General features: G+C 38.7%; 1 protein-coding gene across 1 annotated transcript in view; it reads left to right on the top strand.

Moving 5' to 3' along the window:
• Positions 1–20,032, top strand: part of KCNAB1 (potassium voltage-gated channel subfamily A regulatory beta subunit 1) — a 211,630-nt gene that overhangs the window by 155,469 nt on the left and 36,129 nt on the right. Inside the window, exons 6-8 of the mRNA XM_054700987.1 lie at positions 3,112–3,156; positions 5,014–5,057; positions 13,368–13,454. Of these exons, the coding sequence (XP_054556962.1) occupies positions 3,112–3,156; positions 5,014–5,057; positions 13,368–13,454 (176 nt within the window). The remainder of the gene's footprint in view (positions 1–3,111; positions 3,157–5,013; positions 5,058–13,367; positions 13,455–20,032) is intronic.

Below are 20,032 nucleotides of genomic sequence, written 5' to 3'. Positions count from 1 at the left end.
ATCACTTATGTAACAAGAGCCTATGGTAATGCAGGATCCTGTCACATCAGTGGGGGCGGTGAGGCCATCCCCCACATGGCTCTATGAGTGTCAACCTTGACTGCCACTTCCTGCCAATGTGAGTATAGAATCAGGCAAAACCCAATAAAGATCAATGGGCACATTTGGGGGGTCCTCTTCCACTCTGGCATAATATATGCCAATGGCCAAATTAGTAACATTTCTAGAACACTTCTGAGACAGGTGTGCAAAGAGCCTTGTACCCATGTGTGTAAACAAAGAGGGTATAAAATTTATTCTAGGCAAAATGGACATTCTTAGAAATTAGCTTGAAACTGGTTTTATTATGTCTCTGTACACATCATTTAAACACCCTCCAGGAGAAGAAACTAGAATGGTGGAACCAAGTTCCTTGTCTTCCTGAGGTTGCTTACTCCTCATTCTTGGTGAAACATTTCGTAGGAATAGAGAACCTTGCAGAAATGGAAAACCAGAAATTTACGAAGATGTGAACAACTTTGGTGACCTACTTTCTCCCTCTCGTTTCTCCTCATTCCCTTCTCCAGGGACTGTAAGGTTGTTAAGAATAAACTATATTCAACCTTTCCTTCCCCAATATGGGACTGTATCACTGCCCCATAACGAAGTGCCACAGACAGAATGTTTAAGGCAACAGACCTTCATTCTCTCACAGTTCCAGAGACCAGAAGTCCAAAATCCAGGTTTGAGCAGCCTATGCTCTCAGAAACTCTGGGTTCTTCCTTTTCTCTGAGTCCTGGCAGTGGCTGGCCATCTCTGACAGTCCTTGGCTTTGAGCTGCAGCCCTCCAAAGTTTGCCTCCATCCCACATGGCCTGCTCCCCCTTCCTGTGTCTGTGTGTCTTATAAGGACAACAGTCATGTTGAACTAGGGACCTGTCCTACTCCTGTATGACCTCAGCTTAATTTAACAAATTGCATCTGCCAAGACCTTATTTCCAAACAAGCTCACATTCTGAGTACAGAGGTTAGGACTTTAACATATTTGGGGGCACACAATTTAACCTAGAACAGAGATCTTAGAGGTAAGTTCACTCAAAGTCCAGTGGAATCCGCAGTGAGGTGTAGGCTACCCAGGCTCACCTGTGCAAGGAGGGGAGGTGTCCATGCCATTGCTCTTTACCCCTTGATACCTCACAAACTTTAACCCCACTCTACATAGCTTGCAGAGACTATAATATATCTTTTGTAGATAGTGGGTTAGCATGTACTTTTCACAAACTGCTTTTTAGTCTTGCAAATAAAAACTCCAGCTATCACCCTGCTGCAGAATATAGGTCTCAGCGCACAGCTGCCCCCACAAGACTGGTGCAAAGACAAACTTTATCATGAGAGCATGGAGTTATAACAGTGGTTTCACACTGGCTTCTAGTCCTGGGGTTTTCACTTGCTAGCTGTGCTTCTCAAAACAACTTTCTTCACTTCCCTGAGTCTTGGTTTCCCCACCGTAAAATGGATGGCATAACTGTGAAGTGCTGTGGAGTACATGGGTATTTTGAAGGCTGTGCTCGTGTCAAACCAAAACACTTGGATTATCATTCTCCACCTCCACAGAATTGTTTTTAATACCTTTGGGGCTCAGTGAGCATTTGCCAGGTTGCTTTCTAATCTTGCTGTTTGACCATAAATGTTAGCAAACCCATATCGACCAAACATCTTATAGAAAGCCCAACTTTGGAAAAAATAAATCTATGGCGGTTTTCAGATAGAGTGTGCAGCTTTGACAGGTTCAATTGCTCTGAATAATCGGAAAAGCTGAATTCATTTTTTGTAATATTCTATCCAGTCTTTTGTTGAAGCTCTGAATATGTTTGCTGGCTCCCCTGTGGCAGATTGCTACTATAATAAGTATCATGAGGATGATGGATTAACCCAGAAAGAACATCAGCTTCTGTGGGCTGTGTACTCTCCAGATGCATACATCTGGAGCCCTTCATTACAATGATTCAAATTGCTTTTCAGGGAATTAACATCAGTGGCACGGGGTTGCTGACATTTTCTACAAATTTTTCTTGTCGCAACCAAATTGTCAGAATTGTCACTGCTATTCCCCATCGATTATTATTAACCATACCAGGCTTTCACAGCTGAGGGACCCAGGCATTGACTCTAAGGCTGATGGAATTTTAAATGCCTTATTACAAATACTCCCAAAGAATGACCTTAACTTTTGAATCTCAAATGATTTTTTTTTAGACCAGTTCAATTGAATTATATCCCTAGATTAACAAAATCACAGTGAGACCTGCCTCCCAGTTTTAAACTCTATGATTGTCATTCTCAAGACATATTTCTAATTCTACCATCAGAATGGTAAAATTACATTTCTTACCCTTGGGTGTGGCTCTGGGAAGATAAATTTGCTGACAACCACATTTCATCCCCTTGGGAGTAATGTGATAAAAGCTACAGTTTAAGGGTTTTAAGACTGTTTTCCTAAAATAACATTTCTATCTAACAAGACACGTAAAGATATTTTTTTCTTACTATTCTAATTGAGTTCATTATTTGTATTTCCATGTCATTAGTTCCTATGGGAGAAAGTTGTGGTAAGAAGGTCATAACTCAGAGCCACTTAGGTCCACAGTCCTTGGCAGAGGGTAAATTTACCCCAGGAAAAATTCTCACTCAATCTGTGTTTTGCCAGATGATAAATAAGTGGTTGTTAGTCGGTGGCTGTTTACTTGAGCTGCTAAAGCAATCTACTCTTGAAGTCCTTTTCCTTCCCTCTCGCTGATCGCTTCCTACCCTCCATGGCTACCACTGACCTTTGCTTTGCTGCCACCCAGTCTCCTGTTTGATGTCACAGACCCCTCCTCCAGCCCCTCCTGGTAAAGATCACCCCCTTCCGCCTCTCCACTAGGACCTGACATCATCCCCATTCCCCAACTTTTTTGTTTTTACATTTCAGTGATATGGATTAACAAATTTATCTCTTTACCAAATTATTTAAATGTGAGGTACAATAGGTTCTTTGTATTTTATAGTATAAATAAATAATAACAGGACTCAGTACAATAACTTCAAATGTCTTTAATCTTCTTCTGTGTGTGTTTGTCTGTTTAACATACAGGAGGTCCAGCCTGGTCATAACAACTAAACTCTACTGGGGTGGAAAGTAAGTTACACACTTTGTATTTTCCCTACTCAACAGGAAACAACTAGCAATTTATGTTTTTATCCTTTAGGCAACTATTTTGTATCTAATGTACTAAAATTAATGGATTCAGAAAGAAAGAGTATTTTTCTCATTCAAAGGGAAGAGCAATTTGCCTTGGAGTCAGTTTTAGCAAGATGCTCCCACAGAAATTTAGTGCAAATCATGTGGTCACTTGTTACTAAGTGATTCATGGAGATTTTCAAATACCAACCTCATACTTAGAAACATTTCCAAAATAGAGTTCAGATTTCAGGGGAAAAAAATAAGCACATAGCATCACAGAAGAAAAGCTACTCAAATCTGCCAAAACTCAGAGACTTCCACGGAATGTAAAGATAAAAATATCTTGTCTGGCTCCACGTGTAAGTCTCTGATCATTCTGCAGAGGGCTCTGAAAGAACTAATCAAAAGGACCCTCTCGCTGGAGAATAACAGGAAGCTTCCTGTATCACTTGCTGTCAGATCAAATGAAAGAGAAGTCCTTTCTCTGTGGCAGAATGCAGAACAAGGTTCACAGGATGAATGGGCTTCTGATGGGCCTGCTGCTGTTTGAACTGGTACTTACATTACTCATCAGGACTTAGAAGTTGGGCCTCTTTGACCAATATGCAAGAAGACAGCAAGCTGTTCCACATGTCTTTTCATGGAATGCTCAAAGATTTCTGTTTTAACAACAAACAAGCACAACCAAACAAATCAACGGTTATTGACCTCCCTATAATTGATCGAGAATAGTTAAAAAGAAAAATGAAGGCAGAGGGCAGTTCTTCTTTAAGAATCTTCTAAGCAAAATATACATGATTACACACACACACTCATATTTCATTGCTATTTTTGAGCCAAATGATGAGTGATGGGCCAAATGATGAGTGATGAGCCAAATATAATGCTAGAGTGATGGCATTCGGGGATTTATTCCTATTGTGGTCTACATAAAAACAAAACAACTTGGCGCCCTGTCAGAAACATAGATTTATTCTGTCTGTGTCCGATTCTTGATGCCTTTGGCTTGGTGTTTTGCTCTGGTATGCAAAAATCTAGCCTATAATTTAGAAATCAACAGGAAGTAAGACAATCTTCAAGAATCATTATGTAGTAGAGTACCTCATGCAATATGATCTAATATACTTGTAAATCATTCCAAATTGCCAAGGTTGATGGTGAACTGCTATGCTGTAAAAAGAAAAACCTGCCAAAGATATTGATGTTGGAGAAACATTTCATTAATGCTTTAAAACTCTAGGATCATGTTTCTAATTAATCAGAATTTATAATGATTTGGGAAGGCAAAAGGTTAAAAGTTTGTCTCCTTATGATTCTAAGTTAAGGATGACTTGGTTCATCAAATTTTAAATGGAAATAATTGTTGCATTTATTATGTAAGTCAAAAGATACTGTCAAATTTGTGTCCTTGCTCAGAAAAGCTAATGACACTAACAATAATATCACAAACTTGTGTCAGGCTTCCCCCTTACGACCCCGGCTTGAATTGGTTAAAAATAAAGTGGGAAGGTTGAATCATATGCCAAGTTGTATATGGAGTGTGTGTGTATGGTATGCCTGAATTGCATTAGTAAGGTGTGGTGGCATCAAGGTTAAGTCATCTCCTGGGGTCTCCAAAGAAAAGGGGCTCAGTGTGCTGCCCACCAGCCTTCTTTCTCAGCCCTCAGTAGTATAGAATTTGCCAAGAAGGGGATATAAAATTAGCAATTCATTTCAAGCACGAATGATTATTCTTCTGTACTTTTGAAACAGCAATTTAAAATAAAAAAACACACCCCCACTCAAAGTCATTTGCTTCTTTTTTCTTGTTAGAGCTGAAACGGAAAGAGGGTTGTCAAGAAAACATATTATTGAAGGTGGGTACTGCTGCTTCCATCTTATTTTCCTTTGTGGGATGCTGATTCAAGAAAGGTATCAATCAAATTGGCTCAAAACACATATAGAGGAGGAAAAATTTTCTATAAAAAGAACCACAGTCAACCAAGTTTGTTTCTGGATTAACTGGGCAGAGGGGAGAATGGGATTTCAAAAGAAAAAGCCCTAATTTTCTAGAATTCTCATTCATAGCTATGCTAACATTAATAAAACACTCCCATAAGACTTCCTGAAAGAGCTTTAATTGAAAATTAGATACATTTAGTGAGATACAATTTATATAGCATAAAATTTTACCCTTATAGTGTACAATTCATTGGTTCTAAATTAGAGTTGTACAATAATCATAACTTTATTGTAAAACATGTTTATCCCCTCTGAGTGACTGTACAGGCAGTCACTTCTCATCCCTTCTGGACCCTTTCCACAGCCCCCAGTAACTGCTAGTCTGCTTTTGTGTCTATAGATCTAACACTTCTGGACATTTCTTATAAATGAGATCACCTATGTGATATTTTGTGACTGGCTTCTTTCACTTAGCATAAAGTTCACCCATGTTGTAGCATGTATCAGTACTTCATTCCTTCTCACTGACAAATAAAATTGCTTTGTATCAATATACCACATTTTGTTTATCTATTCATCAGCTGATGAACATTTGGTTTGCTTTCATTTTTTTGACTATTATGAAAAATGTTCTATGAACATTTGCATACAAGTTTTTGTGTGGACAGATGTTAAGGTCTTGTACTTTTGAAAAAGAGGTTCTACACATAGAGAAAAAACTTGTAGAAAATTACCACTGAGTTGTTGATTCACTGTACTATTGCTTTTGTAATGGTACTCAAAATTATGTGTAGCTTAGAAATAAATAAGAAACGAAATAGTCTTCTAGGACTCTTACATTGTATAGAATTACCGTTCTGCTTCATTGTGAGGATTATAAGAGTTGTGAGAAATTTTTCTTTCTTTCTTACACATGTATATATTACAGAATTATTATACCTTTTGTAATAAAAGAAAAATGTCAAAAGGGGAATGCGGTATATTTCCCAACATATTTCACAAAAATTCAAGATTTTTGTAATTTTAGGTTCATGATTAATCATTAAGACAGTTTATTTTATCCTTTTAAAAACTAATTTCATTTATGAAATGCTAAAGTCACCAAAAACATAAATTGTATTCTAATCCCACCACTTTAAAAGTAAAAATAAGTCGGGCCTCCCCGGTGGCGCAGCGATTGAGCGCTTGGTTGCGAAGAACCCGCGGCCTCTGTGGCGCCGGTTCGATCCCCGGCTGCTTCCCGGCCACCGGAGGAGGGTCCCGCATGGCGCGCAGACCTCTCCTGCCGCCCGCTGCTCCCCTCAGCAGTGTACTTCGGTCCTTCTGCCTGCTCTGCTCCCCGCTCTGGCTCTGGTGAATTCTCTCACCCTCCCGCGCTTCTGACTGTACCCAGTGCTTGTATAAACAAAACAAACAAACAAATAAATAAATAAATAAATAGAACATGCCTCTTTAAAAAAAAAAAGTAAAAATAAGTCAATAGTACCGTTTGCTCACCTCATTTCACTCTACACTTGGACAATCCGGTGCATTATACTTCCCAACTTTTTCTGTAGTTACACTGACTTATCTATATACACTTACAAAAGAAATACAAAAGTGTTTGTATTAAACCAAAGAAATCAAGATATATATATATATATATATATATATATATATATACACTTACATAAACTTTACATTTTTCTCAATTAAAATACAATTTACACTCACATGCCTGCACATACATATGGTTTAAGGATTATTTCCAGCTTTTATCAATAGTATTGAAAATAATTATACAAATGACCATCCCTATGTAAATGTGGTAAATACCAGAAGTGCCATTGTTAGAGAATAATGCATATTTTAACACAAAATTATTTTCTAAGAAAAATATGCCACTCTGATGGAGTAGCTGGTTTTATTTATCTGCTTATTTATGCATTTATTTCTTAGTGGATGTCATAACTTTGTGCTTCTCTTTCTGGGAATTAACTTTTGATGTTCTTAGACTTTACTTCTTTGACTTGCTTGTCTTGGTTTTAATTTGCAGTTTGTCAGAGCTCTTTGTATATTTAAATATTCACTCCTTGTTGGTTCTATTTGTTGCAAATATTTTCTCCCAGACTGCCATTTTATTGGGAGTTTTTTCTCCCTATGAGCCTAATCTGAAAGATAATGTCAAATTGAAGATATTCATGTGACTTTGAAAGTTAGAGAGCCTTATTGACCTATAAAGATAACTACTTTGAAATGCCTTAGACTTGCACTAGAAAAAAATTATTTCCAGTATTCAATCATTTAATTTCAAATGGAAACATTTGTGACTAGATAATGACATATGTATGTATATACATATACTTGATACTGTTAATTTAATAATATTAATTATATTCTTATATTAACAGTAATAATTATATCATTCCATTATGTTCAAAGTCTGAGTTACTCTTACTAACTGATTTTCAACAAATTTGTAGGCATTTGGGTTTTGAAATCAGACATACCTTGGATTAATTTCCAATTCTGTCATTTATGAGCTAAGTGACTTTGTGCAAGTTACTTAACCTCACTAACTCTCAATCTCCACAATTATAAAATAAGCTATAAATATTCCTACCCCATAGGGTTACTATACAGGGATTGAAATTAGATCAGTCACACTGAGCACAGTGCCTGTCATAATAAGAACTTCAATGCTATCTTTGTCACCATCACCTATTATTATTATCAGTGCCTCTGCTGCTCTTCCTTCTCTGGATAAGAGAAGGAAGTGAACACCATTACTAAGTATTACTAAGTGAACACCATTCTGAGGCTGCCACAATGCATGACCACTTTCTCACACTAGAGAAATTGCTGGTATGCCCAAGTTCACACCCAAACAAAAATCTCTTCTCAAGCATTGGTGTCCTGGTTGACACTGTCAAGTCCAACTGAGCCTGCCTCTCAAAATCATTGTCAGTCCTGGTCTAGCATTTGCCATAACTTGTGTCTCCTGCCTCTTCATTTGTCACTAAGAAATAATCCCAGTTGGCCTGTAGTACCTAGCAGAATGCACAGGGAGCCAGGTACTGCCTACCAAGTTATTGTTTTTCTTTTCTTTTTAATCTGATTAAAAAGGAGATTCAGAAAATGCCTTACACAGGCAGTGAACAGAGAAATATAAAATCAAAGTGAAAAAGAATGAAGATGTATTACCAGGCTCTTCACCGAATCTCCATTGCTTTACTATTTACCAGTGCATGTGTATAATCTCAGAATTCCAGCTTTTTTTAAAATCCGTTTTCTTCACAGCTCATATGACTTAATAGAAATACTTTAAAATTTCTCTACCTTTAAATAAATGAGGAATTTTCTTAGGAACTCATCTCTCAGAATGAAGAAACAAGTTCAGCTAAAATTCAAGCTGATATAGATTCAAACTTTAGCATAAAATTTCAAACATTTGAGGTTGAAGATAAATTACAATGTTGTCATTTTGGTGTCACTTTGCAGTTCATACTTTCAGTCAAAGACAGTGCTCATGAGTGTCAGGGAGTCAGTTCAGAAGATATTTCTGGGAAGGCTGAAATTAGGGATTGAGTGGACTTTGCAGAGAAGAAGAGACATGAGTCTCTAGACCCAAAATAAAGTTTGAAGCCATTTACAGATCTTCTCCTTGAGTTTCCTTAGTACTTGCTCTGTGAGGAAGGTGACCTTTTTCAATATTGCAGATTCAGATGCACATTACACTTGAGAACCTGTTAGAGAATAAGACGAAAGTCATGCGCTGGGTGACCTTGGCAACCTGAGTTAATTCACAAAGTGTAAAATGAGCTCGATTGGTGCATTACACAGTTTTGAAAAATTTCATGTGAAAGACCTTTACCGTGAGGCCCCAAATCCTTGACTTAAATCCTTTGAGGAGTGTTCTCCTTAGATTCACAAGGAAGGGGCAGAAATTTCACTAATAGGTTTATTACATCCAGTTAGGACCCCTACGTCCTTTCAGATTCTGAAAGTATATTTATTCATTCAGCCTCTCCACAAACATTCATTAAGCCCAAATTTGTGCCAGTGTTAGAATTTAGCAGATCAAATTTCTTTAGTGCCTAACGTGAAAGGATAGAAATAGTTTGGCAAGTCAAACCGTGAGAAAAAGAAAATTGTGTGCTTTTATAGACAAAAGCTGCATTTAAGTCTTTATTTGCCTTTCAGGTAAACAACAGTTTTGTTATGTAATTCAAAACACAAGCCACTATCATTATTTTAGGATCAGGAGATGAAAACAATCTAACCACATTCTGCTTGGATCTTTTTAATGACTGGCAAATATCAAACCCTACTATCTGAACTTCTTTTTAAAAAAATTATAATTTATGATTTTTCAGTTAAAGAATGAATTTCTTAACAAGTAGATTCACCACAGTAGGCACCAGGGAAACTGCACTTGCCTGCCTCCCTCTCCCCAGTATGAGTGTGATTCACAGTGGGAGATGTAGCCACACGTATTATCCTAATGCAGTGAAGCCTTCAGGAAAACAAACAGGTGTGTCTTAAATCCTAACTGAGAAGTCTACCTAAAAGAAGCTGGGAAATGATACGCGGAAACAGTGTACATTATGTGAGGCATATTATTTTTTAAATTAGATAGTGAGGCAAAGGGGTGGTACATGTGGAAAATAGCTTATTTGAAAAGATCCCTTGCAGAATCTCCAAGTCACTGAGTTAATCCTGCAAGATTACACACCTGATCCATCCCTAACCAGGCCAATCTGCTTAACACCTGGAATGAGCATCATTCTTGAGACTCCTGTGAAATAAAGCCGTGAGCTGAATTAAGGTCCACCTTATAAACAACTTAATGGCTTTCAAACTTCAGAAGCTAAAAGAAAAATGAACTTAGAATTCTTTTTACTGCAGTCACTTGAAAGCTATTTTCTTTACATGATACAATTTATTAGCTTGTGGATTTTTGAAGATCGCCAGTTAACTTATGGACATCTCTTCAAGGGCAGGAGCCTTTCTCCTGCATTCATTCCCACAGATGCTAGGGTAGTGCCCAGGGACAAGGGAATATCAGAAGTGCTTTCAGCAAGCCACGGGGCACTAACCTCCTTCGGTTGTGATTAGCTGCCCAGCTGCCCCTCTGGAGCCAAGGCAAATGCATTTTTGCAAGTCTATTTAAAACAATACCTGGCCCCAAGCCACTGCTCAACATTTGCAAAATGGAGATAGAACATGACTATTTGTTTATGGGAGATAAACCCTACATGTCTCTTTATATCTTTATGTTGCTATGATTCAGCTTAAGTCATAGATTTAAAAACATCTAGGAAGGAAAGCCAGCACTGCCTGATCTGGCCTGTGGTCAGATGAAAGAGCAAAGCAGAATGATCATCTCACTCCCTTCTGTGTTTAGGCAGATGAGGAAAGTGAGTTCAGAGAGGCTATGAGACATTGGCGAGGACATCTAGATCAGCACTGGACCCTAAACCCTGTGCCTCACCTGCACAAACCTCTCCCCCGAGAGCTACCCTGGTCCACCCAGCAGCCAAGAGCTTCTCGTGGTCGAAAATGTGCTGTCAAAGCGCCTATGGCTCCCACCCCCACTCCCACCAATTTGCTTTCCTCTACCCTCCCCATCTCACTGGCTGTCACTCATTTCTCAGGCCAATGGTTTAGGAGTCTTCCTCGATTCCTCTCCCTCCACACCTTATATCCAGCAAAGTCCTCCTACTCTTCTTGCACAACTTGCCCTGAATGTGAACACTTCTCACCAAATTGGTCTTCACTTGATCTGCTGCGGTAGGCTTCTACCTTTAAATAAATGAGGAATTTTCTTAGGAACTCATCTCTCAGAATGAAGAGATGCTTTCACCCCAGCGCCCCAGGTTCTCAGCAGGCAGAGTGACCAGTTCAAAATCTGAGCAGATCATTTCCCCTATATAACCCACTTCTCTTTACCTCCCAACCCCTCACCAATGTTTTGTCATCTCATGTGGAGTAAAATCCAAAGTTTTTAATCACAGATCACAAGACTTATGTGGCTGCAATTTTCAAAGGCAGTGTATAGTGTCTCTTTGAGGCACAACCTCCCCTCAGAGTTGGAGTAGACACCAGGTGGATCACAGACATGATGCAATACATCATTTTGTATACTAATTATGAAGACAGAATGCCTCCCAGGAAAAGGAGTGAGAGGTGAGAAACGGTTGCATATGAGATGATCTGAATATGAAGACTACGTTATTATTTATAAGTACACATTGTTACCTTGAACAGCCAACAGATGCTGTTATTATGCACTGTTAGCTCCTTGGGGAGAAATATGTCCATGAATCTTTCTACAAGCAGAGTCCAACACAGGCTCAGGATGAAATGAGGACTCGGGACATAACTGGTGGTGTGGAAGAATAAGTGACATACCTTGTGTCTGATCACACAGGATTACAACAGGATCAAGTTGTAAAAGTGTCTCCTGGTTACTTACCATCAGCCCATACTAAGTTGCTTGGAAGAGACAGAGAGGGAGTGGCTACCATCATAAAGGACACTGTGTCCTATGCTATGCTAGACATGGCCAGAACAGGCATTAATTCCTCCCGTTAGGGGACTCTGAAAATTTTGGGCGTTAGTTTTTAACAAGGTTCATTTGGAACCTTTCCAGATGTGAACACCACTGTTACAATCACCACATTTCTTTAGACTTGCACTTACAAAGTGCTTGGCAATTGATTTACTTGCTCTCTGGAGCAGCAATTCCAAAGGTAGTAAATACTGTTATCTCCACTACAGATTACAGTCAAGTCACAAAAGAAGTCAAATTCACCAAGTAGGATCCCAAAAATGTCAAGCCAAGCAGGATCTCTCACAGCACTCCAGGATTTAAATTTCCAAACTTCCCAACCCACATTGCCCATTATTTGTTTGCTTGGTTCTCCTGGCCTCCCCAAGTTTCCTTCATACATAGAATTGCTTCCCCAAAGTGGCTCACATCACAGTGTTTTCTAAGGTAAATTTAATTTCCATCTGCCCCTTGAGATAGCTTGGTGATTCTCCAGGCCTGAAAGCCAACCCAGGTTTCTGAAGAGAAGGTATTAGTCCTTCTAACACCCATCTGTCCTGATCTTTTCAACAATATTTCTTTTAACAAGCTACCCCCACTAGACAGTCCTCTTTCAGTAAATGAAAAATATTTCCAAAACTATATTTAAGCACTCCATTTTCCTGTCAGAAAAGTAATTGTGGCTGGTCGATAAACTAGTTTGGAAATCAAATTTAGATGAGCCCAAATTTAAATTTATAAGAGCCTCATTTAACATGCAATTAATTTTATGCCTGTAATAAAAAGAGAAAAAAAACCTCCGGTCTTCCTGAAATTAAATAGGGTGATAAGGAAATGCTGAGAGCCTCATGGAGATGAGATAAAATGATTCTTGAACACTGTCAGCCTTTGGTTGCATAATATCATATATAATACAGTCTATTTCAGGGAAGTATTAATTTTACTGAAATTAAATAATCTTTTTCTGAGTACTCATAAGAATGTGACCAAATAGTCAGGGCTGAGACATAGATTATTGCTTCCAGAATTTTTTTTAAGCTCTAACCCTCTTCTTAAAATGTTACAGCTTCTAATGTTTTAGTTTCTTCCCCAAAGAATGGGAAGTAATGGAAATGGTAGAACTCAGCTATATTTAAGGTTCTTCAAACTTTGTTCCAATTAGTGAAATACTGAGCAAAGTCTTCATTTGCCAACCCCTAGGTTACTGTTTAAACCCATGTGTACCTTAAGATTGGATTGACATTTATTCTTATAATATTTTAATGTTTTTATGTGCAATCACAATCTCAAACCCACTGCGAGCCTATTAAGTAATTCAAAACATGACCTTAACTTGCAATTTTTTAAAAAGAAATAAGTTAAACTCCCAAGCTGCTTTTTAGTCTAAATATTGCATCTGGATACCGCCACACGTGTCACTACGTAAGTTCACTACTGAGAATGTATTTTCAGTTGGGTAGAAGTGCTAAAATCATTGAAAATTTTCTAAGAATTGGGTGGGGACAAAGTCAGCTTCTGATGTATTTTTTAAAGGTTCTGGAAGCCCATAAACACATCATTGTATTGAAGAACTTTTAAAAATTATCCAGTGCTTCCCCCCCCCCCAGTAAGTTCTTGAAGGAAATGAATCATCAACTCTTTCTTGTACCACTTATATTTGAACTTTGGGGTTTTTCCTGTCCCTGCCTGTCAGGATTGAAGGGCTCCCTCCAGAGGCTGCAGCTGGAGTACGTGGATGTGGTCTTCGCCAATCGACCGGACAGCAACACCCCCATGGAAGGTGAGTGAAGACACTTAAAAAGAGTTCTTGGTACTAGTTTCATGACTTATTCCACTCAGGGAAATGAAATATATTGACTGATATGATTGAATATGAAAAACAAATACCTTTCCGTTTCATGCCCTTCAACGCTTATCCTCAAGCCAGGGCTCCAGGTCCTGCTTCTTCCTGGTAGAACAAAGTGCTTCGTTGCTGCACTGGGGCTGTGGCATCAGTGGCTATTATGCTCACTTCTTCTAGGTTCACTTTTGTGATTTCATCAACTAAAACAATAGTGTTTACTGGAAGGGGAGTTTATAACACAGCCATCATTATTTTGGAGTCAGTTTTCTGAGGACCTTCTATTTTATAACTTGAAGTTTGATTAGTTTCCACACTGTGGTGACAAGTGCTCAGTGGGATGTTCCAGGGCTCACCACTTCAAAACAAGACTCTTTCTTGGAATTTGGTTGCTGATTCTGAAGGAGCCACATTTTATCCCCTTTCTCTTACAACTGTTTGAAGACAATACTTTACCCATCTCCTTGTGGAAGATTTCAGAATGTTCCTAAAACCAGATTCTCTTCAATTTTCATTTATGGAAACTACCTAGAGTGCTTAAGAAAGAAAAGATAGTTTGGGAGGAAAAATTAAAAAGAATGTTTTAGTTAATTGGAGTTTGCAGTCATGTGGATTATCACTTGATTGAGTTGAGTAAGAATGAAGATATTTGGGGGAAAGGAAAAAAGGAATGTTCTGGCTATTTGAGATGTATGAAGTGGATTTACAAGTTTTCAAAGAATTAGACTAGAGTAACAGGCATACAATTACTCTAAAGGTAAATTTGTCCATGATGATTCAAAAGGTAGTTCAGTGTCTTATAATAAATCAGGTTCTTGTGATAGAGTTATAGAAATTTTAGAAGTGATAGTGGTATAGAAGTTATAATTAAAGTACATATGAATTAAAAGCCTGGTGACCATCTTCTTTGGAAACATGTCTTTGAATTATACCATGTACAAGATAGAAGAACATCTGGGATATTTCTGAGTCTCTTCTTTTTTTTTCCCATCCTACCTCTGTTTTTAATTTTAGGGATATAATGTAGGAGTATCTCAAAAAGAAAACTTACATTATACAAGGCAGAAGTTCTTAATTAGGAACCAAATGATGTGATACTGCTATGATAATGGGTCTGTTCTATGAACACTGATTGTGTGTTGAAATTTATTAGAAGGGAGCTTATAAGCTTATAAGGGAGCTTATAAAAAAAATGCCACCTGGTGGATTTGTAAATGTACCGTTGTCCAGCCTCTGCTGGAATCATAGAAAATTCACATTCCCTTTCATTTCTGACAGAAAATTCCACCAAGACAAACAGGAAGCTATTTTATCATTAGTCACTGTCCAAATTCAGAAGCTCAGTGAAGGCTATCAGCAATGCAGATTTGCCATTTCTTAATAAAGTCAAGAAACAATGCATTTTGTAACTTGATGACAATCAACCTCTCTTCATGGGAAGAGGTCTGTCTCCCCACCCCACCAAGTGCCCTTTCGCCAGGCACTCCAGCTCCAAGCTTAGTCTTCCAGATGTACTTAGCAGGGACATACTACAGGCAGTTTGTCACTAGGACTTATTCCAGATTGAAATAGCTCCCCTGTGAATTCACTCTCACTTTCAGAAAATGTATATGATCAAACTTAGTAGAATCATTTGTTCCAAGGTGAGCCAGATGGAAATGCCATTTTGATACTAGTTTCTGGAAACCCAGTTTCTACATTTGGTCTCTTCTACTTTAACAGAGGAAAATGCTGATCTGGGCAATAAAGAAGAAGAAATAAGGAGACAGGGATTGCCAGATGGTCTTGGGTGCACTTGTGTATGAGTGAAACTTGTACATATACAATGGAATCTACATTTAGAGAGTTATGTTTCTAAAAATAATACACAAAGGAAATGTTGGGCACTATCAAAATTACCCTGAAATCCTGACAGTAATTTTCATCAGTGAGTGTTACTCCATAACCTCTACTTAGTTGTTTTATTTCTTCTCCAAATATAGTGGCAAACCCATCACTTGCCCAATCACTTTTTTTGGTTTGTTTGTTGGTAATCATTGGAAAATCCTCGATATTATTCTCATCCTACCCCCACCTCCCCCAGCAACTCACATTAGTAATTTTAGGCTGTCACTTGCATCCAATTCTATCTGATATAAACAATACAAGTTCCTGAGTATATATTGCTGAATTTCAATACATTAAACCTACAGATGTCAGCACTGTTTAGTATGTGTGTGCCTGGGTGCATATCTTTAGTATACATCATTTTTATTGGCTTCAACCATTCCCTATCAATTCCATGGAGCCACAACAGACACTAATTTATAATTTTTCCGAGGCACCTATTTTAAACCCAAGGGACCTAGTGAGAGCACCCAGCCCAGCTTTGGAATACACATTTTAAACAACTTTGATTTAATTTTTTTTAAATGCCAACCCCATTCATTTGATTCTTACTATAAAGCAATGTTAATTGGGAACATTTCTAAAATAAACCAAGATGAGTTTTATCCAGTTTCTATTTATCATATAACAACTATTGAGCCAGAAAAGATTAGCTGTAACATCCTCTTTATAATTTATTGGCATGATATAGTTAATTAGTTGTTGCAGTCCCTTCTTCCTTAGAAAATTAGTAGACAAAAAATGAACTCTCCAAAAGAATGGCTAAATTATAAACGTTCAGTCACTGGAGAAAGGGATGAAACTTGTCATTTGCTATCTGCAACCTATGGAATACAAGGCTATGGGAAGATGTTCCTGACAACAGAGGGGGATTTGTGTGCTTTCCCCCCTGTCCTTCTTGTTTATTTTTTCTGGTTCACCTAGTAGTAAGTCATTTTTCTTTCACAGCATCTGTCATGCCATCTGTTTCTGCTATAATATCTGGCATCAATGGCATGTTATCCAAATCCAAAAAAAATCAGCCCATACCCCATCTCTTCTTTCTTAGGAGGCTGTGCTCTTCCCAGTTGAGTCACTGACAGTTCCTTGTGCTCTGCGATACTTACATTCTTAAGTCTCTCATTTACTTAAATCCCAAGGTGTGTTTCAAAATCTTCTCTTGAACTCGTTAGACCATAGAAAGTTCATTCCACCTGAGTCGTGCAGAGCAAGTTGACGTGGAGTGCTAGTGTGTCTGAAGTCCTGCAACTAGGAGGTTTTTTGGTGGTGTTTGCTGTTATTCCCAAATGCCAGGATAGTTTCTCCATCTATGCTCTTCTCACTCTGGGGAGGAAGTGATCAGGCATGACTGTGGCCATGAAAGAAGGTGGTGAATCACATACTGCTTCTGAAAAAAAAGTGATAAGCCATTCTACTTTATATAGATTTTTTTCTGAAAGGAAAGAAGCCCACTAATTTGTTGATCTGAAGAATGTGATGAATTTTAATTAGATTAAATCTTAATTTAAAAGTCACTTCAAATTTGAGTTTTTGTATTTTTCATGCAGAGCTTTTTGCCAAAACTAATCTCACAGAATCCCTGAGTCATTAAATATTATGCCCAACATAACTGGAGTTCAAATTATTTATCTTCCCCTGCCAGCAGGTCAATACAGACATAAAGCAATCCAGATGTTTTCATTTCAAGTAAGAGAGACAAGATCAAATTTAGTTTTACTTAATTCCCATCATATCATCACATCAAACAGTCCATCCCATAATTATACTTCTTTCTAAGCCATCTTTATTAGTGTCTTACTATGCAAGTAGAAACATATTCAAGAATCAAGACATCCCATGGCAACTGAGGAACTATGACAAAGCAGCAAACATTACAGCATCACAAATTGTGTACATTTTCCCAATTCAAAACATTGGACCTGGATAGTCAGACTCCAAGGTTAAGTTTTCAGAACCAAAAATGTAATGGCCTAAAACTGGAAAGACCATTGAACCATGATGAATCATCCCTTCTGCCCAATTTTTTATTATCTGCCCTGAAAGACACCTTCACCCATTCCAAAAAATGTAGTAATCACTAGGAAGAAATTTTCTGCAAGTAGTCTTATAACAGTGCTGTCCGCTGGAAATATAATCCACATATATATTTTAAATTTTCTATTAATTATATTAAAAAGTAAATAGAGGGCCTCCCTGGTGGTGCAAAGGGCTAAGCACAGCACAGTGACGCTATCCACAGCCACTGCAGCAAGAATTCAATCCCAGGTCAGGGAGGAACACACATGGCACAGCAGACCTCTCCTGTCTCCCCCTCTGCTCCCCTCAGCAGTGTATTTCAGTCAGTCTGCCTGTTCTGTTCCCTACTCTGTCTCTGGTGAATCCTCTAAGGCCCTGCACCTCTGACCTGTACCCCAGTTCTTTGTATGCGTAAATAAATAAATCTTTAAAAATTTTTTAAAAAATAAAAAGTAAAAAGAAGTAGGTGAGATAGTTTTATCTGTCTCCCCAATTTCATTTACCTTCATTATTTGTTTGACTTTCTGGCTTTCTGAGCAGATCTGAACAATCATAATTAACAATAGAAACACACTGCAGAGTGCACTATTCCTTGTGCACATGGTACCTCAGATTTGCAGTCTTCTAGGGCTGTTGAAAAACTCCCTACAGTTAACTCCCCTCTCCCCACCCCCTCACCCCACCCCACCACCAAAGCTCTGAGTGTGGATCATGGTGATGTGCAACTATAAGGAACAGAGCCCCAGTTAACAATTTGTCCACTTGGGTTCCATAGATTGAATAGGAGCATTGGAAAAATGACCTCTGCTGGAGCATACGGAGAAGCTGAGATTGCCAAGGCTGCAGCAAACATGTAATGTGACAAACCATACTCCGAGTGACAATGTGCAAACATCTGCTGCAGTATTCTATGCTTTTCTTGTAAATCAAAGATTCCCAACCTCATTGCATAAAGTCCAGGTTGGAAGGGAACATCCCAGAGAAGAATGCAGCTTCTATGCAATTTAGCCACTTCCTCTATTCTCTTTCCCCTTTTATTTCCTTTCTTCACATCTTCCATCAACAGTGACAGCAGAAACTGTTCAACCCCCATCATTGGTAAGACTCTAGAGGAGAAAGGAGTTGGGCCTGGGTCTGGGGGCCTTTTGGACCTCCACATTGCAGATATGTGGCCCTGGCCAAACCCATAAAGAGTGATTTGGGGGAGTTGTTTTTTTCTTCTCTTCCAAAGTTGTTTTTAGTTAAGAAAAAAAAGACCAAGAGAACGGAAATGGCTTCCATTCCCCCAGCTGTCAGGTGGAGACAGAGCTACTTAGTATTCTGGGGCTGTGAGTTTGTGACTCATGCGAACTTCCTTCTGCAAGAGTTGTCATCTCCCTGAAAGATAGCTGGAGTTGTGACAAGATTTACCTCTGCATTCTGAGGGGATGTCGACTCAGTCTCAAGGGGATTCACTCTATAACATCCTAACTGCATCTCATCCACTGTGACATAGGTAGGACCTGGGAACTCTCATTAGCCCAAAGCCGTCCCGGGCAGTGGGACTATGGATGTGAGCAGACATCACTTAGCAGTATCCCCCCTGGTTCTCTAGCAGGCTGATGCAGTGGGGTGGCAGCCACCCGTGTCAGAGCTGATTTGGAATTCTTAGGCAGCAGGGATAAACAAACCCTTAAGTATCTCACTTACTTTCTGTACAAAATGAAGTCATGATAGAGAGCATATGGCTTTTGCTAAACCCCTCCTGGATATTTGTGTCTTGAAAAATATCAAGTCTGCAGTCAGAGGACAGGGATCCTAGCTTCAGGTATAGGAACTTGATTGGGTTGCTCAGACTTTTTGCTCCTCAGTTTTTCATTTGGAAAACAGAAAGAGTAAAAATATTACCTTTCCTGGCTGTTCCCAAGATTGGTTGAAATGTTTTATAAATTGTGATGCCCTGCATAAATGTTTTGAGGCTGTTATAATAACATCAGTCTGTGCTTTTTGGCATATATAGGCATAATAAGATGTAATAATGGAAGTTGCAACCAGGCATTAAGACACAATTGAAATTCAAAAAGATACCAAATCTCCATTTGTAATATTGCAAAGGAAATGGGCAAAAGCTGGTTCTATGATTTTTAGAAAAAATGTTTTGAGAAATTAAAATCTCAGAGAAGTTGAAAAAAATTAACACCCTATACATTACTCCTGGGTTTACCAAATGAGGCTGTATTTTTGCCTCTATTTTGCCCTCTCTTGCTCTCTCTCATTATGACATTTCACACGTGAACAGTGTCTCCACAACAGGCCTTCAATACAATCATGACGTGACCATCACACCCTGGCACCTTACCCACGATGTATCACTATCATCTAACATGCGGGTCATATCCAAATATCCTAAAATGCCCTTTATAGGACTTTTTTTTTAAGATTTATTTATTTATTTATACTAGCAGTGGGTACAGTCAGAAGCGCTGGAGGGTGAGAGGATTCACCAGAGCCAAAGCGGGGAACAGAACAGGCAGACTGACAAAGTACACTGCTGAGGGGAGCAGTGGGCAGCAGGAGAGGTCTACGCGCCATGTAGGACCCTCACCTGCGGCGGGGACTGAACCGGTGCTGCAGAG

This window comes from Talpa occidentalis, unplaced genomic scaffold, assembly GCF_014898055.3.
Source record: "Talpa occidentalis isolate TD23 unplaced genomic scaffold, MPIMG_talOcc4v2.1 talOcc4.4, whole genome shotgun sequence".
Lineage (NCBI taxonomy): Eukaryota > Metazoa > Chordata > Mammalia > Eulipotyphla > Talpidae > Talpa > Talpa occidentalis.
Note: the sequence above shows the minus strand (reverse complement) of the source record. Positions and strands in the feature narration are given on the sequence as shown.